This window comes from Eublepharis macularius, chromosome 5 (assembly GCF_028583425.1).
Source record: "Eublepharis macularius isolate TG4126 chromosome 5, MPM_Emac_v1.0, whole genome shotgun sequence".
Taxonomy (NCBI): domain Eukaryota; kingdom Metazoa; phylum Chordata; class Lepidosauria; order Squamata; family Eublepharidae; genus Eublepharis; species Eublepharis macularius.
Window position 1 is genome coordinate 43,618,819 of NC_072794.1, and position 22,980 is coordinate 43,641,798.

A 22,980-nucleotide genomic window follows, 5' to 3' on the forward strand; every position below is an offset into this window, starting at 1 on the left:
CCTTCGGAGAGACTCCCAAAGTTGCCATTGACTGTGATTTTTTTTTTAATCCGAAAAAAGGAATCGCGACGAAGTGGGCGAGGGCCGAGGAGGAGAGGACACCGGGGGCTTGTTCCACATTCCTATGCAGAGGCAGATAAAGGGGGCATTTCTCCGCGTAGACGCCGCTGCGTTCACCGCATCATCTCCATCCTCGGCTATATTACAGGGTTTTAAAAAAGAATCTGCGCGCTTTTGCCATATTTGAGGAGTTGCCTTTTGGAAGAAGAATCATGTAAACTGTATTGGGCTGTGTGGGCCGGGCTGGGGGGAGGGATCGAAAAATGGGGGATGCTGCTGCAGACGTCAAGGAAATGCGAAAGACGTTCATTGTCCCTGCCATCAAGCCCTTTGATCATTACGATTTCGGCCGAGCCAAGATCGCCTGTAATCTCGCCTGGCTGGTGGCCAAAGCCTTTGGGACCGGTAGGTAACGTGCCTGATGGCTTCCTTTTCTCCTCTCCTGGGTCCTCTTGGCTCGGTGGTTTTGCTCCTACCGTGGTGGTGAATCAGCCATCTGCTGGGGAGATGTACAAGGAGAAGGCAAGGGAGATGCGGGGTGGGGAGGAGGAGGAGGAGGAGGAGTGGTACACACACAACTCGGTGTGCTGTTGTCTTCATTCTCAGTGTGTGATGGTGTGGCTCCGTTTCTCCATCTACGAGCCATCGGTCATCCCCCTCCCCCAGAATACAGATCTCCCAGTGTGTGTGGGTGGCTACCTCCCTTTCCCCTCCCCTCTAGAATTTCCCCCCTTGTCCGAAAAATAGACAATGTCCATTATAGCTAGTAAGGGTGGGGAAGGAACTGAACGAGCATGGTTACCTTTGACATGTTGTGAGGCTTGCCTTTCAGGCATTCAAGGAAGGCAAGGATTGAGCAGTAGGAGGGGATCTTGAGAAAAGGAGCATTTAATGCCAGTTGTCGCCCTTTGTTACTCCAGAGGTCGCCCCCCACACACACCAAAAAAATCTGGATGTACACAGTGAATTCCTTGAATGCTTTCTCTAAGGTGAGATTCTTCAAAGCTATTAAAATCGAGGCCTTTGGGGGAAATATGGTTTATTATATGTGTGTTTTTGCTGTTTCAGTTAGCCTTTTTCCAAACAATGGTTTTCAAGCATTTAATTGGGTGCTTTTCAAATAAGCAGAGAGACCTCTTACGGCATTCCCAAAAAGAGAATAGCAGCGGTATTCCGGTTGTCTCTCCTTTTTTCTGTGGAATAACAGGAAAAGGTTCTCCCATCCTCTTTGCAATTCTGCAACTGTTGCATTTGGGGGCCAGGATATTGTTGCACATTGTATGTGGGCTAGAACATTTTAAGTTTTGTTTTAACTGTGCCAGATGGGAAATGGCAGTGCTGAACAACAAATAGGTTTTACAGATGCCTCTGTTGGTCCTTCCTGTGAGGCGCAGAGGTTAGCTAAAAGTTCACATATATTTTTTAAAAAATCAGTAGCCTGTATTCCTTTGTCAAAACATCATGGGAACTGGCACGGTGGCACACTAGCTCTTCGGGCTGGCTGCTGTGGTTTTTTACTTCTCTCTAATCAAATTTATATAAGAAAATGCTGGTGCAGTTGTTATTTGGAGAAAACTTACTTTAGGGGACTTCAGGAACGGTGTAACATTTTTTTCTTATGATTCAGTTTTGCAGGTACGATCACGAACACCTTTCAATTAACGTATTATGGTAATGTTGAAGTCATATCCTTGTCTGGTAAACAAGTGAAACAGCATTCCAGTATTTTAGTGGTGTAGAGGCAAAGAGTCTGAGCATAGAAGTTGCTGGTTCAAATCTTGCCTCTGCAGTAAACTCCCTTGGTCTATTAGTTAAGTAATCTGCCCTGAGTCTCAGTGAGAAAGGTGGACTATAAATGATGTAGATAAATAAAAACCACTCTCTCAGCTCCACCCTTCCATCTGCAATATGGAAATAATGTTGACCTGCCTTATAGAGTTGTTGTAAGGATCACAGGGATGACGTATATGAAGTCCTTTGAATGCTCTAGTGGTCTTCAAACTTTTCAGATCTAGGACCAACTTCTAACCCCACCCCCAGGTTGCATCATGAGGCACGCTGAGTTACAAGCATCTGATGTCACAGTCACATGACAGGAAGAGGGTGAACCAGAATTATGACTGCACCCATGTCAAGGCTAGAATCACAGGCAGCAGACCAAAAAAAGCCAGGGACAAGAAACACAAACCTAGCATCAGGCAATGCACGATAGTACATGTAGGGATGTATTCCAATATTCCTGTATATTCTGAAGTATTTGAAAAATGTTGGTTGATATTACACAAACTTGGGGATGGCTTATTTATTTATTTATTCATTTATTAAATTTATATTCTGCTTTCCCTGCAGGCGGGCTCAGAGGGGATCACAAAATGCAATAAATACAGAAAAAAACATGGTCGCATAAATACAGTCAATAAAATCTATATAAGACCGTCATGTACATACTGCATGTTCACTAGACATTAAACAGATCAGTGAGGCAGGCTGGCCAGCTACCAGATGAAAACAGTCTGGAGGGACAACACTTCCCTCCATGGCGAGAGGCCAGTTTGGTGGCCCGCCCCCCTCAACCACCATATACCTGGCGGAACATCTCTGTCTTGCAGTCCTGGCAGGAAGATGATAAATACGGCTGGGCCCGGGTTTCCACAGACAGAGAGTTCCACCAGGTTGGTGCCAGAGCCCAAAAAGCCCTGGCCCTGGTTGAGGCAAGGCGAACTTCCCTAGGGCTAGAGACTACCAGTAGATGTTTGTCTGCCTAATGGAGCAGCCTCCAGGAAACATATGGTGAGAGGCTGTCCCACGATATATAAAACACTCCACAGCTCTAAATAAAAAACTGAAGGCCTATATGTATGTTCATTACTTCTGAATCATAAATATAACACTCAAATGCGCTGGAGTCATTTGTCACGTGCTGCTGTTGGTCATCAAGAGTACAGCAATGCAGTGATGAGCCTGTCTATATGAGCCATCTGTAAGCGTGCAATCCTAAGCACTCATTTCCTTTGAACTCAGTTTTTATTTCCAAAAAAGTATGCTTTAGCGTCAAGCTGGGGGGGAAAAACTTCTCCCCCTCGTTCTTTGGAAAGGTAGAAGTAGGGGACTGAAATAGTCACAAGCAAAACAAGATGTAGATCCAATATATTATTGTCTGCTCTCTACTAAGGTATTTGTTAATGTAATTGAGATGCAATAGAAGCATACAGAAAGGTGTATAGCATTGAAGTATTTTAAGTTACAGGCAGTTATGAGGTTCAGACAAGTATTCCAAGACAAAACCAGATGGGGATGGGAAGCAGGAATGAATGACCGAAAAATAGTCTGAAGAAATGAAGCAGAAATTGAAAAGCAACCTGTCAAAGAGCATGGTTCTCACTTCTCTTTGAGAAGAAGAGCTAAGAAGTCATTTCAGACAGACATTTTACATTCTTGATGCATAAAGAAACCTGAAACATGATTATCCAGGTATAAATATATTGGGTTGTATCCAGCCAGCTTTTTCATTAGTGAAAGAGGGTGGAAGGGCCCCTTCAACCACCAAAAAGCTACAATATGAGTTGTAGGACCTGTGTGAACAAAAATCCCAAGGGTCTGTGGTGAGTAGGGGACCTGGGTGATACTGAGTGAGAAAGCTCGTAGGATCTAACCTATTATTTGTACGCTATCTACATATTGTTTGTATTGAAAGAGAATATCCTTTGTTGTTTTTCCCTTACATTGATTTCCTGATCAAGAAGTTGTGGTTCAGTAGTATTAAATTAATTTTTAATTGTCATTTACCATCAATTACTTAATCTGAAGACATATAATTACTATATTCTTCTTGAGAACAGAGATTTCATTGGTAATATCTTTTCCTATTATGTGAGCCTTTCTTTGCCTCCGAAGCAGCAGGCTTTAGATAAGTTGTTGGACAAGGTCTGGTGTCATCCAAAAGAAGGGTACCAATCAAACCCTGGATAAAGAGGGGCAGTTGTTTAAAGTATGAGGGGAAAGCAACTACCAGCATGCAGTTTGCAGTTCAGATAAATATAGTTCCAGTTTACTGATATACAGTAGAATCAAGCATGCATAACTGAAGGGCAAACTCCAGAGGAGTAGGTGTATTCGTTTGTTAATATAAAAACATCAAGGAGTCTTGTAGTGCTTTACAGCCCAACAAATATGTTGTGGTACAAGTTTTTGTGGGCCAGACCCCAGTTCATCTAGGGTTGCCAGCTCCAAGTTGGGAAATTCCTGGAGATTTGGGGGGTGAAACCTGGAGAAAGTGGGGTTTGGAGAGGGAAAGGACCTTGGCATGGCATAATTCCATAGAGTCCACCCCCAAAAGTAGCCATTTTCTCCAGGTGAACTGATCTCTGTGGTCTGGAGACCAGTTGTAATTCCGGGAGATCTTCAGCCACTACCTGGGGGCTGGCAACCCTAGGTTCATCGGATGCAGGAAATGTTATTCATTGTCAATGCACCTGATAATGTAGGGTCATAAGTAGGAAGACATATACCATGATAACTTTTTTTAAGGTGCCACAGGACTCTGTTTTGTCATTATTTTAAAGCAGAACTCGTTTAAAGACCAAGTTCACTCAATTAAAAGTAGTGATAGCTTTTCTTCCAAATTAATAGCTTTATGCCCCAAGTATTGATTCTATAGATGAAAAATATATCAAACACACACAATTTTTGTTGTTTTTGGAATCCTGCCATTCCCAGAATCAGATTGCAGGTTCCTTCTTAGGTTCATTTCTTCTCATCTATAATTGGCTTGGTACTGGCCAGTTGTAAATTTTTATCTTGATTAATCTGTTGCAAGATGTTTTCCATCCCACTTAGCTGCTTCCTTCTTATAATTTGTGTGTCAGATCCTAATGACTAATAAGCATTGTTTAGAAAACTGTAGCTATGGAAGAAACAAACTTTATAGCAAGCAAGAATGCTCTGAGCAAGAGCAAGCAATGTTTTGAAATACAAAATTTAGAAAAGGTAGAATGGTAGGCCTGCCCTAGAGGCAATATGCTATTTTTTTTAAAAAAAAACATTTATAGAGGTACTTTAGAGTACTGCAAGCACTTCATATACATAATCTAATATTTAACTTCACGTACAGAGTCCTTAGAGAACCCCCTTAAAGTGGGGTGTTTGCTGTTAAGTATTAGACAGCTCAGACTGAGAGAAATGGGGTTGGATCCTGAAATCTGCACATTCAAGGAATGTGGATCTTTCCTTTGTTTCCCCCTGGGGCCAGCAGTCCTTTCCAATCCCAGAAAAACTTATTTCCAGCCATGTACGTCCCTAGTTTGGTGTAGTGGTTAAGAGCACGGGACTCTAATCTGGAGAGCTGGGTTTGATTCCCCACTCCTCCACAAAGCCAGCTGGGTGACCTTGGGCGAGTCACAGTTCTCTTGAGCTCTCTTAGCCCCACCCACCTCACAGGGTGATTGTTGTGGGGTAATAATAACACTTTGTAAACCGCTCTGAGTGGGCATTAAGTTGTCCTGAAGGGCGGTATATAAATCGAATGTTATTATTATTATAGACTGCAGTGGAGAAGGGGAAGGAGGTAAAATTGGTCTTTTAATCCCCTTCTGTAAGCTGGGGGGGGGGACACACACTGAATAGCTTTAAAGATGTATGCCATGTTCTGCTAACAAATTTGATCAGTGTGTTTGTACTCTTGGATCTTTTCCGTGCAACTTTTTTAAGGATCAAAGGCAGTGCTTCATAGGGCCCAAATCAACAGCATTATGGTTGCTGCGTGTGTATGCTATAGAGTACTGTCACTTATGGTCAGGCGGGTTTAGGGTGTTCTCCAAAGCCAAGAAAATTAACTCAGTTTGGAGAATTGATGGTGTTCAATTAGAACAAGTCTCCAAATTCCCATATCTGGGTGTGGTTTTTGATTCCCATCTTTCCTGGCAGTCCCATTTTAAATTTGCAGTAAATAAAAATCAAACCTCCTGTGTCAGAGATTGAATGCTTCTTCTTCTCTAAGGGAGGAAAATATATCCCAGGCGATCTGCATGTATTCAGTATGAAAATCATTCTGCAGCTTCTTTATGGAGTTTCAATAAGTAAATTTGAGATTACCCACTTTGCTATTTTGTGCAATGCATTACAGGAACCCCAAAATGTATAGCTGTGAAAGCTTGCAGATTCAAATTGGGTCAGGGCTCTATCAAAGCCAAAGCATGGCTGCATACGTTCAGACATAGGTTAGAGGTTATTTTCTCTGCAAAGAAGAACGGTTTGCTTTATGAACTAAATCAAAATCAATACTATTCCTGTTGGATGCAGAAAATAGACAAGAAACTATCTAGTCTTGGCCTAGTAAAGGATGATATACTGAGACCTGGGGAAACTGAATATTTACACATCATCAAGAAATGCTTAAAAGATCTAGATTACTGTAACTCAGTTATACAAGCTCAGAGAATATGCTCCACCCGGTTCTTTGGCAACCTTCTACTTCCAACCATCCCAGCCTACATTAAACACTTAACAGTTCCTCATTATTGTAGAGTGTTCATATTTGCATGCCTGAACACTGCCCCCTCAGCAGTCCTATATGGGAGATACCGAAACTTGCCTTATTTGGACAGACTTTGCCAACGTGACTTGAAAAAGGTTGACTCCCTGTCTCAACTGTTATTGGAATGCCCTTATTATAACTTTTATAATGAATTGTGGATTGCTCCTATTTTAACTAAACTACCTTCTGCTGTATTAAAAGATAACCTAGTTCCCTATCTGCTGGTGAAGAGACCCAGGGACTATGCTGGCTCTGGCCAAGTATCTCTCCATCATATTTTCCTTAAAGAAATGAAGACTCCTTGTTCGCTGCTCAAGATCGCGGCATCAAAGGAGCTTGAAAGAAAAGGAAAGCAGTCAGGCGGGTGGTAGTCTGTTTGCTAACAAATGCTTCTGCTCTTTTGTTTTGTTTTTAAAGTCTTTATGGGATTGCATCCACTTATCCTGGCGTTACATCACTGATGGCATAGTGATGGCTTTTGCATCTCTGCCCCAGTCTCTGTGAATATATTAATATGGCATGCTAGGCCACTCTCACGGCAGGGCCTCAAAGACTTGAGAAGTTTGAAGTTATAATCTGCTTGTGTGGTCTAGGGATCCTATTTTATAGTTTCCCCTTCTCAAAGGAGTTTTCTGCTTGTCGATTTAAATCAGGATTTAAATTTCCTTGATTTAAAACCAGCCCATATTGCTTGAAATTGAGCAACAGTGTGGAAGGAGTTATGTTCATTGCAGCAAAGCTTAAGCAAAGTCAAAGTTGATGGTTTCCTACCAAAACAAAATAACTTGATTTTTAGCATGTAACTGTCTTGACAGAAGTTTACCTAGTCTGTTAATCCAGTTCAGTTTCTTAATATGGTGTCTATAAGGTTCTGTTTTGTTATGCTGATCTTTCTTTTTGTTATTTAGCCATGTGAGAGAGAGAGAGAGAGAGAGAGAGAGAGAGAGAGAGAGAGAGAGAGAGAGAGAGAATCATCAATAAAAGTAACAGTTCACATTTTGGATACTTGAACTGCTTTCTTAGCACTAAGGGGAAAATCAGGGTTTTTTCCTCCTTGGTTACTTAGGATGCATTCTACAATCTTTCTTTGCCCTTGGTTTTTGTTTTGAAGCTAAATGTATTTCCGCTCCTGAGTTCACTCTGGGGTTAACTGCTAGGGTTCTGGAATAAAAAGAACTTTAGTGACTAGGGAAATTACAAGGCCAATGTATAATTTCCTTTTCTAAAAAAGAGAAGATGGTGAGGTGGTGAAGCAATTCCACTTATGTCTAGAGGTCATAGGTTATTTATATCCACTTCAGTCTAGCATTCTGACAACCTGTAGGTCCTATGTCAGTGATAGACCTGACCTCCATTTCCATCCCTCTTTTAAATCCTTCTGAGTCAGTGACCATAACCACATCTTACTTTGGTAGAAGTTTGCCATTGTGTTTAAATTATATTTTCAGTTTTAAAATTGTTGTGGGTTTTTTTGAAATTGTGTAAATCGAGAAGCGGACTATCGATTATCTTTACATTGAGCGGAACAGACAGCTCCCTGCCTGCCATCCAAAGCAGCCCATTCTGACAAGGGTTGTGTCATATGATTCTGCTGATTGTGCAGCTCAGCTCTTTGCTCCAAAGTGTAATCTGTTTGCTCTTATACTGTGGACTGGTGTTAAACCTTGCACCTGGAAATATTTTGTAGGTATTTTAGATACAGCATAGGCTCAAAGTTCTCAGCACAAGAGAACTGCTGCTTCAGAGAAGCACAGGTAGAAACAGATGAGACAAAGGTCACTCCTCTTGACCCTATCCATAAAATGCAAATTGTTGGCTTGTGTGGCTCTGGTGTGCCCATGGCTGTGTGCAAAAGGGGCAGGGGAGCTTATACCGTCTACCTTTACTCATTTTTCTATTTGAAACTGGCTTCCCCATTCTGCTGTTGCATTTTTAAAGGAGATATATTTTCTCCTTTTAAAATACTAACTGGGGAAGTAGGGGAGAATAGATTTAACTATTGAAAATGAGTGAAGTGAGAATGATTAAACATACTCTCCCTTCTTTGCACAGCCCTAAGGCAAAACAAGACTTTAGAAGCCTGCAGTATTCATTGACAGAGCATAAATCTTCGTCTCCTTTGTTTAAGCTGGCCACTTTTATTAAAAGTAGGATAGAAAAGGGGCATAGTAGGAATTGCTTATGCCCTCCCTGAAGACTCACAGAAGAGGCCCCCTCTTGAAGATATAATTAAAAAGTCTATCTCCACCCTCTGTGCAGTCCTAGATGTTGCAGTGCTTGTACATCATCTGGAAAGTATCATCTGGAGAACATAAGAACAGGTTGTATATCTGTAGAATTCAGACTTACAGGCATGTATCCTGCCCTAGATTGGAGGAAGATGTTGCAGGTCAAGGAAACTTCCTCTGACTTAAGTGGCTGTGTCCGTCAGCGGAAGAGCCATTTAAGTTGGAGGAAGACTCCTTAGCCTTGAGGAAGACTCCAAACTGTGCTCAGTACAGTGGTAGGATACATGCTAATTTAGTCAGTGCTTTCTGAAAACAGAACACAAATTATATGCTGATGTTATCTCCCTCCATCTTAAAGTAATTCCTACTCTAGTTGATAGTTATAGCAATGTTATGTTTTATAGTAAGCTAGGATGCACACATAGCTACTTAAAACTGCCTCATCAGCTTTGGAGTTTTAACTTCAGAGGCTTCTCAGAATGGCATGGGGAGAGAATCAGCAGAACATTTATTTACCAAATTTAGTATCAGATTCTTAGTTATCTAACTTTTTGTGAACTTAAAGTAAGAGCCTTTTCCTTCCAGAGCATCTGTACTATATGCTTTTAAATACATTCACTTAATGTACTACGTAAAATAAAATCCACAGGGCACAATCATGATTCTTATGAAAATAAGAGAAAGGGATCCAAAACATTCAATGCCTATATTTTTCATGAATTGAGCGTTCCTCTTTTGTCCCTATTTCAGAGAGCTTATTGAGGCACCTCCCACTAAATCTTTGGACAGTTTTGTCCTTCAAAGAGCAGTTTCCAAATTACAAAATGCTACAGGTTCCAGAAGGATATGGTGGACTGACCGAGCTCTAGAAAAGGGAAATGGATCAGGGAATTGCAGTATCTCCTGTATAATGAAAGGCTTGAAAGGTTTAGTAGAAAGAAAAAAATATAGATGAATGAATGTCATGCTAGCTTTTTAGAAGTCTTGTTGCACAGTGTGGAGGAAGTGACTGCAGGTGACAGCGATCTCTTGTGACTTCAAGATCTTCCCATTAAATTGATTGGAAGCAAGTTCCAGCCAGACCAAAGGAAGCACTTGTTCATGCAACAATATAACTAACTTACGAGGTTTATTACATTCAAGGTTACTTGGATAGTTCTGTACTATTGACTGCATCTGTGAGCAATATACCTCCTGTGACCAGATGCCAGAATAGAATAGAACATGTCTACTTCCATTGTATGAGCCTCTCAGTAGCACCTCTGTGGCTGCTGTGGCAGACAAGTGATATGCTAAAAGAACCTTTGGTATCTTACAAGACAATTCTTACATTGCATTAAATGGGCGCGGGGAACACAACTAGTGTTCGATGGCAACAATCTTAGTTGTTTAGCTTGAGAATGCAGCATACTGGCTGCATTTTTGTCCATTCTGTGCAATCATAGATAATGTCCCTAAAAAGTTATATTATTGATATAGATAGAGGAAGGTAAAAGGATGGGGTGCAGCTGCTATACATGGTATGAAATTAAAACCACATTGCAGGATGCCACAGAAAGCTAGGGGTGTGTGCCCGTGATGTGTAGGGTGTGTGTGTTTGTGTTTATGAAGGAGTGGATTAAGACTGAAGCTGTCAACTGATCAAATAATTCAGTTTCTTAAGTAACTTCCTTTTAAAGTGATTAATTGATTAAATACAGTGGACTGGATCTTACAGGTGTTCTGACAGAAGAAAAACTTTCCTTGCAGCATTCATTTCCCCCCTCCCCCACCTTTCTAGGGCACAGGAGATCATTGCAGACAGAAAACAAGGCAGGTCAAGAACATCAGTGAGGAGGGGAACCAGGTAAAATTTGCCCATCTTTCTTCCGTCAGTGGAATGTCTGTAGAGAACAGCCCATTGCATATTATTTGTGTATGATTTCGTATGTGTTCTAACCTATTCCAGTTGAATACATACATTTCAAGCTACCACTTATTGTTAGAGGGGAAGGTAATCTTTAATATAGAATGGGAAAAGAAAACATTTTACTAAAGATCAAAATGGTCTCAGAAAACAAACAAGTGTGACTTAAATTTCCAAACCATTTTTTAAAATGTGCTGCCATAATTTAAAACTTGCACCCACCAGTTAATCCCCAAAGCCTAATAAATGCTCAGCCCCATCTTAAAATAGATTGATATGGATTTTTTTAAAAGTAGCTTCCTGATGTATCTGTTGTCCAAAGCTATTCTAACCCCAGTAAGTGATATTCTGGCTTCCAATGTCCAGTAAATTAAAATATGTACATTATTAAATTTTGCTACTTTAGCAAGTAGCAAACTTCTTAGTTCATGCCATTTCTGTGCAAGTAATTGTACTCACAAAATACCTTGTGTCAGATATTCTGAAGATAAAATACAGAGGGCAGGGCATTTGGCTGTCTGAATTCTAAGCTTCTGTACAATAATTATTAATACTTATCCTATCAAGGCAAGATTCAGATGTACAAGACATGGCTTGCCATTATCTGTATGAGCCTGGGGTATCCTTTGGCCCATGTATACCATCCCCTTGCTGTTCAGTGAAAAAAAACCCTTCTGTTTTTTATGACAAGCTATAGACTGCTCTAGTGTTTGAGCTCAGGCTTGTTCAAGTAAATTGCACCTGAGTCAGTGGACTTAGAAGGGTGTAACCCTGCTTAGGATCACCCTTAATCCCCTTTTGAAATCAATGGACTTTTATTAGTCATGACTAACTTAGTCATAACTGTGGAGCTTATCATGCTAGGTTGAGAATGATAAGACACTAGTGTATTTTCAAATCAGAAATCAGAACGAAGTGTCTTCATTTGTTTAAAATCTGTAATTAAACTACAGTAGGCATTACTTTGCTAAATACTCATAAGCAGTATATCATTTGCACTGTGAAGAGATTTTAGAAATTAAAATATTCTTCAGTACAAATGAGGATTCTCATATATCTTCCTTTAAAATGAAAAAAACACCCCTGTTTGTATCTTATTGCAGATATAGATTTATGGTCAACTATGAAGTTAATGCTTAGTTTTTGTTAACCTGTATGATGATGGCGTACATGCTTTTCATTTCTTCTCAGTATTAGTGAAAGTAAGCTGCTGTGGTGTTACGCTAATTGATTTTCATATCTAACTTCTTGAAAGCAGTATGAATAGTTATTTTAGCTCATTAATACCTTGTCAGCCAAATCCATATGAATTGAGCAAGTTAATCTACAGAAATGGGATTACTTTTAGAATATGTTCCACCAGAATAAAAATAAATTCAACGGGGACATCCTATTCCTTCACTGTATAAACAAGCATACACATTTACAATTTTCTTCCATCCTGTTTGTGTTATGGATACATTAATGAAAGGTTCTTTAATAATAAAATAACATATCTGTCTTTGTAAAGGAAACCAAGTTGTGGGCAAGGGGAGTTGCAAGTACAGTTCTCAAATCCCCTCCTGCATCATTTCCTCTTTCCTTTCCCTGCCCCCATAGCCTCTCCCTCTTGCCTGCTTCCTTTTCTCCTTCCTACCCCCCTGTTTTCATCTTTCCCCCTTCCACCCCAGGCAGTCTCTCCCCTATGGCCCAGTTGCATGATGCCGGCTTAGTCAGGCCCAGTTGCATGGTGGGGAACCTGCAAAGACTTATCCGAGGTCCTTCACTATTCCCTGTATCCCCTTCCCCATACTATTCTCTTTCCTTCCTCCTAGCAGCCCCCACATGTTCATCATTCCCTATATCCCTCTCTCCTTCAACCTATTAAACAACTTCCCTTTTATCTACCTCTCATCTTCATCTATATTTACTGATTTACTTCATTTATATACAGCCTTTCTCCACAGTGGTGACCCAGAGCAGCTTACATCATATTTCCTTACAGGCTGAGAGAGTGTAACTGGATCAAAGTCACCTAATGAACTTCCACAGCAGAGTGGTGATTCGAACTTGGGTCCCTACATCTTTCTCTGAAACTCTAACCAGTACACTACACTGGCTTTAGGGGGGCTGCTGGTGAGCAGTAGCAAGCAAGCAGGCCTGGGTGAGTCATGCAGGTCTTGTGGTATCAAGTTGTCTGATGGTTGCTTCTGGGCTGGGTCCCTGCAAGTCTCCCCCTCAAAGGCCAGAACAGCCCCGGGAAGGGCCTGCTTTTTCCTGATGGAAACCAAGCCTGGCATACTCTTATTATGGTTGCCTAGCAACAGCCACCAAGGGCATCTGGTTAAAGCTACAGGGGCTCCTTTTATCATTTTGCATTTTTTTTAATCCCTAGGGGTTTTTTTAATCCCTAGGGGGTTTTTTTAGATTTTTCTGCAGACTTGGAGCATTTTTGATGCGTATAGGAAGATGTCTTGTCCGTTCATGGCTCCAGTCTCCAAATTTAAATATCCACAGATCAGGGCCACTTCACTATTAGTATATAAGATATTTTTACCTTCAGCAATGTGGTCAGTTTTTAGATTCCATTGGTCTTTATACACTTTATCTTTGTTTACCTACATCCCCATGTATTTTTTATCAGTAATCTACAGGTACAACAAATTCTCATTACTTCTGGCCTAGGTGTAATTGCACTGTAAATAATGTGCCCTTCTAATTTCTGGTGGAACTGTGGGTTCTGATCAAAAAAGTAAACCACATGATTCTTAAAGAAAACCTCCTGATACATATATACTTTCAGAATTGGAGACTACAACCTCTCTGTACCTTGGCTGTGCTTAGTGCAGGGGTGGGCAAATTGCGGCCCGCGGGCCACATGCGGCCCGCTACAGAGTTTTTTGTGGCCCGCCAAGACAGTAGAAAAGTGTGATAGGATAGCTCATTAAACTGATTCTAAAATTAAATGTGCTTGCAGCTATAGATGATATGAAATTAGCACAATAAATAAATTGAATAAAACTACCACTATTTTATTTAATTTATATTTATCAATTTTTATGATACAATTTATACCTTTTCTGAAATGCAAAGTTAACTAATGAATGCAATCATTTTAAAAGGTGCGGCCCGCCGCTAACCTCTGCTCCCACAAAGTGGCCCCTGAGCCAAAACAATTGCCCACCCCTGGCTTAGTGGGTTTCACTTTTTTCAATATTTATATTTTGTAGCTTCAGGTTTACAATGTTGCTGTAGTCAACAGCTGTTCTCATTTCAGCATGATATTGCTGTAGTGCTGCTGAAGTAAAGGTGTTGATTTTCTGCATATTTGAAGATCTTTTTCTAAATAGCTCAAATTTTGTGTACTGAGAAAGAGTCTGTATAGTGTATAGTTTGGTGCAGTGGTTAAAAAGTTGGACTAGGATCTGGGAGACCCAGATTTGAATCCCCTCTCTGCCATGGAAGTTTGCTGGATGTCTTTGGACCAGTCACACGCTCTTAGCCTAACCTACCTCACAGGGTTGTAGTGGGAATAAAATAGAGGAGAGGAGAATGATGTAAGCCACTTGGGTTCTCATTGGAAAGAAAGGTAGACTATAAATGAAGCAAATAATAAAATATGGAAGAAAAGCCAACTTCTCACAAACAGGGTATGAGGAAGAAAACTTGTGTGAGAGCTGTACCACTTGAGGCTGTAGATAGGGGCTCTCATGACAACATTCCTGCATACAGAAATACAAATCCTACATTATAGAAAACTAGCAAATCAGGGGAAAGGCTGGGCTGTTACCTAGCTATGTTTGTCATGATTCATATAAGGCAGTTGAGAAGAAGAAACTAGTAAATGTTAACTATAGTTCCAGTGGTTTATGTGGGTGACCATGCACTTTTCAGTTTATTTACATTATCTGTAAAAAGTGTATATTCCTGTGAGAATGACATATGAAATATGATGGGAAGAGCTATGTTAGTAAATGTACCTGTAGCAGTCTTGTACAGTCACTGAAAATCTTGCATTTGCATAACAAGCTCTACAAAATAGAGGTAGATTTTTATAGAAATGGTCTGATGAATGGGTAAATGAGAGAGGTGATCCTAGGAGCCATGGCAGATGTATATCCTACATAGCTGAGTAGCATATAGCTAAGCAATTCAGCCTATAACCAGACACCTCTTAGCTGATATCTCTCCTCTGCTGCAAATGCTTGGGGAAGTTTACTTCTTTATACCAACCCTCTACTACAGCCTCCCATTTTTCACTACGAGGATAAAGTATGGGACCTACCTTGCAGGGATCTTGTATTGCAGGGATAATGAATATTAAATATTCTGTACATTCTAAAGCACTATGTGAATGTTCCTTTTTTAATGGATATGAGTCCAGTGGCACCTTAGAGACCAACAAAATTTTCTGAGTGTGAGCCTTCAAGAGTCACAGTTCTCTTCTTCCGTATCTGAAAGCTTACACTGGAAAATCTTGTTGGTCTCTAATGTGCCATTGGACCCATATCCTGCTATTCTACTGTAGACCAACACAGCTACTCACCTAAAATTATTTTACTGTTGTTAGATTGACATCTGACTATTCCTACACAAGAAAGTGAGGTCTGAAGCCCTTTTCTGCTTTGTAAAAAGTAAATTCCTTGCCTAATTGTGCTAAGAATGATTTCTTGAGAGAAATTAGAGGCAAATAGCCTGTTCTCACAGCCTTTGACTGGCTGTTCCTGTCATCATGAGTATAAACCAAAAACAAAAGCCACATAACACCTGGAAAGTAAGATCCCCTTAATAAAACGAGGTTTGCAAGAACTCTTCCCTCCTGGCCAAACTGGTGTGCTTTGATCACACCTTGTGATTTTTTTTCCAGCTGAGGGCTCTAAGGCAACATTTTGACATCAAGGTAAACTACAGTTTAAAGCAGTGATTTGATTAATCTAGTTCAGTGTAATATCTGAATGCAAGCTGCCCAACAAACTGTAGATTTCTGAATCAGTGGGTTTCATCCCATGGGTCACAACAGCCCTTGATAAGCTCCTGTATTTGTACTGTTTTTGGAATGACCTACAGCTACAACCTATGCAAGAACAAAGGCACCATGCTTCCTGCCCGTCTCTGGATGCATACTAAGAGGAGCAGCAGAAAGGTGAGGCAAAGTTACTTACAGAGCAATCTTAAACTGAGTTACTCTAGTCTAAGCCTATCGAAATCAATGGATTTAGAGTGGAGTAACTGGATCGCACTGTTAGTAATGGAGAAGATTCCTTTTTAGTAGTGGTAGGGTCACACAACATGTAGCTTCTTGCCATGTGCTTGGCGCCAGGGAATCGAAGTGGGTCCTTCTGGACTGGGAAAGATTGAAGACCACTCTTCTGAAGCATAGTTTGTACCCAGCTTGTTAACTGTGGTCTGTGTTAACCGTTTGTGACACTAATTGCCAACTAGACAGGAAAAAAACGTTGTGTCCCTGTAATTTAATTAGTGGAAATGAACATTTGAAGCTTTAATGGCATGAAGTTAAATAATGTAACCTGGTAATTGCAGCTGAAACTAGTATTAAAGGGACAGTTACAAGGACTGATTTAAAATTGGTGACCGTATGTGACGTTTAAATAAAACAACTACAGATAAGCTTTTTAACATTTAAGATTAGTAGGTACACAAAACAAAAAAGCATGCACATAAAAAAGGAACATATTTTAGACTCAGTGTCCAAATGAGCAGAGGGAGACTGTAAAGGGAGTTCAGATTCCATAAGGAAGTACCTTTTTTGTCAGCCTCTACAAGTGTTTCTTTGACTTTGTTATTCTTTAGTTTGGCTTACCTTGAAAGGGCCTCAATCAGTCTGCTGTTCTGGGAGACAGTACTTTCTCTTTTCTGCACTTTACTTTGCTTACTGGATTTAGTTGACAAAAGCTGTTGCAGGCCCTGGTAGCTCACCTACCTGACTGACTTCTATATTCCTTAGCTTTATTTTCTTCATCCCTGAAATGGATGCTGTCTGGCAGTTTTATATGAGATATGACAGCTCTTGTTTTCAGTACTTAATTTTATCAATGAAACAACTTTGTTTTATTAATGCAATTAATTGTTTTATTAATGGCAAATCAGTCTGGCAGCTTTCCTCTAGTTGTTATTTACTCTGTCAAATACACTGTAGGCTAATCTGTGTTCTTTTGTAGCCTCTAAGAACTGTGTGTACAAGTAATCTGCAGCAGCATTGTTATCACCACTACCCATTTTGTCTAACTCATCTTAAGTATTTTACTTAAACTTATTCAATGTAAATCTGTACTCGGAGCATTTATAGGATTAATTTCCCACTTTCCTTTGACTCTGATATCCTAGTGATCTGGCTAATTTTCTTTTCTGAGGTGCAATAATATATAATTCCTATCAAAATATGCCTCCTGATGACTTTCCAAATTGTGAGTATTAACAGGCTTTTGTCAACAGCTGTACAGAGGATTAATCATATTTAGAAAACACCATCCCTGCTTGAGTATTACTAATTCTTTATACATTATTACTTAAGCAACATTCAGACATTGCTTCGCACACGTGGTAAAATGTCACTCCATTTTAAACAGTGTTCGGATTTCAGATTGTTCAGTTTACAGTTGTATTCTGTTCAGTGTTTTACAAAAAATAGAAAGCCTGTTACAAAACCTACCACACAAGTCTTCAAACCACTGCATGAGAGCTTCTATTTGTGTAACCCTGTAGTTAATCACACAAGAACCTGCCCCAAATCCAAAGAAGGCTGGATGGACTCAAGTCTAGAATGCATTGTCCTGCTTTAGAATTTTCTGGATATTCAGCAGCAGGTAAAGATAATAAGCAGGTGGAAATTGACAGAAGTTGTTTCCCCCTTTAAAATAAAATTCATAAATCACATATGTAAACAGGCCCTCAAGGCCAAGTGTCCCAGGTTAAGAGATTATATTCCCTTACTCTGTTCAACAATTTCAGTCCTCTGTCTGCAGTGCTTTAGCTGCCTCTTTCCAGCAAAGGTCTGCTGAAGCAGTAAATTACAGAGTTTTATCAATTAAACTTAAGTTGTTTGTCCTTGCTGTCTTGCAAAGGAGAGAAGGGGGAGGGGAAGTTGTGGGAGCACTTCATGCAAGCTGCCGTAAGTAACAGTACAGGCAGGCCTGGCGCATCCATGGAGGCAGTGCTGGCAGCCGTCTCGAGCGCTGAACTCTGAAGGAGGCACTGTGCCGGCCCCTGATAACTCCCCCCCCCACCGACCCAGAAGCAGGTCGCATCCCCGCTCGCCTTTCCGCTGCTGCCGCCTGCCTCGGCTCGGCTCCCAGGTGGCGCAGCAGTGAGCAGGGAAGTGGGTCACCTCCCTGCTCCTTCGCTACTGCCGCCCACCTCAGGTGAGGGGGACACTCCTGCACGATGACATCGCAAGTGATGTCATTGCACAAGGCTGGAGCACGTGCTCTTTGCATGCGCACAAATCAAGGGGCACAAGTTGGTATGTCACCTCAGGCGCCAGAAACCCTAGCACCAGCCCTGGGTACAGGTAGTCCTTTGCCCAACCTTCACTGATCCTGTGGATTTGTTTTCATTGTTCTTTCTGTGGAACTTGTGTCCAGGGAGGTCGGGAGCAACTGACCCACCAGAAAATTAACTGGAGGCATTGCTTCCCTGGCACACCCACAAGCCATGGCTTAATCCTTCCTGTTGTGGGAAAAGAAATGGGGGGAAAGGAAGAGAGGGAAGTGGAAGCATCGGCAATTCATTGATGATGATGACCACAGACACTCACAAATGAAGCTACATGCATAGACTGAAGTCGCCAGACACATGCATGGATTGAAGTAACAGGACATGTGCTCGGCTTGGGGAAAAGTGAACATGAGGACATTGGAGCGCACATACTTCCAAAACTCATGTTTAAGCTCACGTAAGTCGTCTCATGTAGTTCAGCTCTCAGAGAAAACAGTGAGCTTGCAATCATGTGAGTCCCCACCTACAGTTTGAAATAGTACACACTCAGAAATGCAAAATAGTTGATTTGCTGCCTTACTGAAAATTAGTCCTCAGCCTAAATTTCAGAGCCTGAGGAGAGGGAGAAATCTGCTCCACAGAATGGTACCTTTTTTAATGTAATCCACAGAAGAATTGTGAACTAGCCACTTCCTTAGTGGAAAGAGTTAAGGCAGACTATCACATGGGTTGCCAACCTCCAAGTGGAGGTTTTGGTTTTATTCTCCCCCCCCACCCAAAATCTTACTAATGACAAGGTAAGAGCAATACATGCTCTGGATGTGAAAGGAGTTCTTCTTACTTGGACAGAACTCAAACTTTTGGGAAAAAATCACATTCTTTTCTCATGTTTCAGAGAAAAATAACCAAGGTAAAAGAGAATCATCTCAATCATTCTGTTTCTAATGGGTAGTGTTCCTTATTGAAGCGTACTATGCAGTAGCTAAAGCTATCTGTCCATTGAGAGTGCATGCACATTTGTCCAGAGCATGTTAGTCTCAACATTTCTAAAAAGAGTCATTTATAAATCACTACTCCATAGATGGTGCCTTGGCAAAATTAGCAGCATGGAGAAAAGAATGCTAGTCTTGTAATTTGAATGTTTCACTTCATGAAAATTATGGTATTAGATATTTGCTTTTCAGTACCATAATAGTAGAACAGCGACATTAAAAAAAACAAATACTTTTAAACAGTTTATCTGAAAGTACTTGTCCTACTAATTAACTTCTCTTCAATTTTTTATTTTTTTTTTAGAAAATGTACCAGAGGAACTGCGAGAGCCTTTTTATACAGATCAGTATGACCAGGAACATATTAAACCTCCTGTTGTTAATTTGCTGCTATCAGCTGAACTTTACTGTCGTGCTGGGAGTCTTATTCTCAAGAGTGATGCTGCCAAACCACTTCTGGGTCATGATGCTGTTATCCAGGCCTTGGCACAGAAAGGCCTGTATGTCACTGACCAAGAGAAATTGGTAACAGAGAGAGACTTGCACAAGAAACCCATTCAGATGGTGAGTGTTGGCATCAAACGATGGTTTCTAAAGTGTGTGTATGACATTTATGTTCTTCTGTTCCTGCTATGAACAGTATTTAATTTTAAGTTTCACACATTAACTTCCTAGAACAGTCATGTGTAAGACATGAGGTGATTTGTCTTTATGCTCCTTTCTTATTTCTTATGCTAATGAATAATAATAATAACATTCAATTTATATGCCGCCCTTCAGGATGACTTAACAGCCACTCAGAGCAGTTTACAAAGTATGCTGTTATTATCCCCACAACAAAACACCCTGTGAGGTGGGTGGGGCTGAGAGAGCTAGAAGCTGTGACTGACCCAAGGTCACCCAGCTGGCTTCAAGTGGAGGAGTAAGGAATCAAACCCGGTTCTCCAGATTAGAGTCCCGCAGCCTTAACCACTGGCTCTCAGTCAGTTTCAGTCCCAGCACTTAAATGCAAGAGTTATGAGAATTCATTAGAGATGATGGCTCCTGATGATCAAAGGTTGGCCTTGTTTACATGATTGCTGCATCTAATAACAAGGTGTGGGGCTTGAGCCTGTCATGAAAGCAGCAAACCAGGCCAACCACCAACATGCTAGTGGTTTCTAAGTACTTGGGAGTCTCCCCAAGTATGTAGAAAAATAGGACTTTCTAAATTAATCAGAGAAATAAATTAGGTTATCACAGGAGAAGAAAAGAAGGTTCATGTGCTTGAACTCGAAAATTCATTCATGTAGCATCTTACCTTGAATTTATTTGTTTGGAGAATTTCTGTGCCACCTCACCAGGGAACCTGCCCAAGGTGGCTTACAAAATAAAACATAATAAAAACATTAAACATCATATAAGTTACTAAAATCCACAATTCAAACACAGAAAAGCATTAAAAAAATGAAACAGTTTAAAACAGGTCTTAAACAATTATCAGGCTGAAAACAGACTATAAAATGATGTTCGAAAGATCAGCCCCTTACCCAGAAATATTTTAGCTTGGTGTCTAAAAGAAAATAGTGTAGGAGCCGATGATGCCTGTCTCTAATCGCTGCTCATCTTACCTACAGGGGCACAAGGAACAGGGTTTGTGAGGAAGATCTTAGCTGGTGGACTGGAAAATGTGGGAGGAGGTGATCTTTCAAGCTCTGAGCCATTTTGGTAATAGTGCTTTGAATTGTGCTTAGAAAGAAATGGGAATTTTGGATGAACTGAAGTTCGTGGACTGTTTTCAAAGGCAGCCCCATACAGAGTGCACGACAGTAATCTAGTCTGAATGTAATCAGCGTATGGATCACTGTAGCCAGATCAAGCATTCTGAGGAGTGGCTGTAGCTGGCGTATCATCCATAGCTGATAAAAGGCCTGACATGCCACTGAGGAGACCTGGGCCTTTGGCTGTAGGCCATTTGGCATTTATGTCTGTACCAAAGCTATAAATTCAGTGAATTGGGTCCAACAGTCTTACGGAGTTCAGAGGATATGGCTGTTTGCAGTTGAAGAGAAGGGAAATCATTAAAAACTGCTTCCTTAAGAGCTCTTATACCCATGGAAATGGACTACAGAATCCAGTGCAATATTTTATTTTATCATTGCTTATTTACTTCTTTAAAAAGTTTGTGTGTGAAAATTAGGGTGGAAAGTCCAAATTATGAGGGAACTCCAGATTACATCATATTGCCCTTAGTAGAGCTGTGCTTAGATTTTCAACATTGAATGTGGTTGTGAGAGGACCACCTGTAAGGAAATTAAACAGCACTCTGAGGAGATGAGAAGATATTGTAGTGAACTTGTTTGAAAATTAATTAACACAAATTAAATTCAAGAAAACAAATATCAGTACATCATCTTAGACATACAGCTATTCCTTTAACTTTGGTACAGTTTGAGAAAAGCTTGCTTTGATAGTTGGTTTGGGAAAAGCTTTCTTTGATAGGATCAAAGGTGTAATTTGGTATATAAAGAAATAATGGATCAACAGTCATTGGTCTCTTGGCGGGGGGGGGGGGGGCGGTTTGAATGTGGACATCCCAAAATATGTATGCAGTTGGATATTGTCTAATATAGCTTGAAAATTGATGTGACACCCTAAAGGAGAACTGATATAAATGAAATCATAACTGAGTGGTATCTGACTGTATTCAAATTGTTGAGAACATAATAAGTAACTCGGTGGCATTGTGAAAAAATATGATTATAGTGGGGTCAAGTTGAAACACTGTATTGGAAAACATGAACTTTAATTGAAATCTGTTGTATTACTTTGGAATTGTTTGAAAGGATTGATGAAGGGTATGTGATGTATTTGTGACAAATCTAAGAATTTATTCAGCAGTAAATGGGAGAAGCCCCTTGAATTGATTAGTATTTCTTTAAAAAATATGACACACAGCAGAAAATTGCTAAATTTAAAAATTCGGATGCTTGATCTAAACAAAACTGAGCCTGTTTATTTTACGTTGGAACAAGAAACAGAATGGTTATATTAACAGCAATAACACTCGATTTATATACCGCCCCTAAGGACAACAACACCCACTCAGAGCAGTTTACAAAATATGTTATCATTAACCCCACAACAACAAGCACCCTGTGAGGTGGGTTGGTCTGAGAGAGCTCCTAGGTGCTGTGACTGACCCAAGGTCACCCAGCTGGCTTCAAGTGGAGGAGTCGGGAATCAAACCCGGTTCTCCAGTTTAGAGTCCCACTGCTCTTAACCACTACTCCAAACTTGTTCTCAACCAGGTTTTTCCTTTATATGAATCTTTATGAAGGTTGTTGTGGGTTTTCCGGGCTGTATGAACTTTATGATCTTTATTAACTTTATAAATGGTTCAGATGTTATGTAAACAAATATTCTAAAAAAAAAATTGACATTCTACAACTTTGGAAGTAGTTTTCCCAGCATGTTCCATAACAATTGAGAATTCCTCTGAGAAATCAATTATGGTAGAAAGGTACATGAGAGACAGCTTGTCCACCACAACTCATCATTTCACAGTAAATAACAGCACAGATTTCAGGCACATTTTAGGTTTGGTTCGAGAGAACTGCAAGCAGAATTCTGCTTGTGCAGTGAAGCTTTTCCACTTCTCCCTCACTCTGTAGCCTTTTTGTGCACACATCATGTAATAAAGACACTTTAAGGCTGGATGTTCCTCTGGATTAATATGAGAGGTAGCATAGGCGGCTACAAGAAAGAGTACAACCTTCCTCCCCCTACATGAACATAGTGCCTTCTGATAGTGCATGTTACCTTTGGATCCCACTTTGATGCTATACA

General features: G+C 40.5%; 1 protein-coding gene across 1 annotated transcript in view; it reads left to right on the plus strand.

Annotated features, from left to right (window-relative positions):
* Positions 1-323: 323 nt before the first annotated feature.
* Positions 324-22,980, plus strand: part of CAMSAP2 (calmodulin regulated spectrin associated protein family member 2) — a 109,355-nt gene continuing 86,698 nt past the window's right edge. Inside the window, exons 1-2 of the mRNA XM_054980766.1 lie at positions 324-465; positions 19,457-19,716. Coding sequence (XP_054836741.1) covers positions 324-465; positions 19,457-19,716 — 402 coding nt within the window. The remainder of the gene's footprint in view (positions 466-19,456; positions 19,717-22,980) is intronic.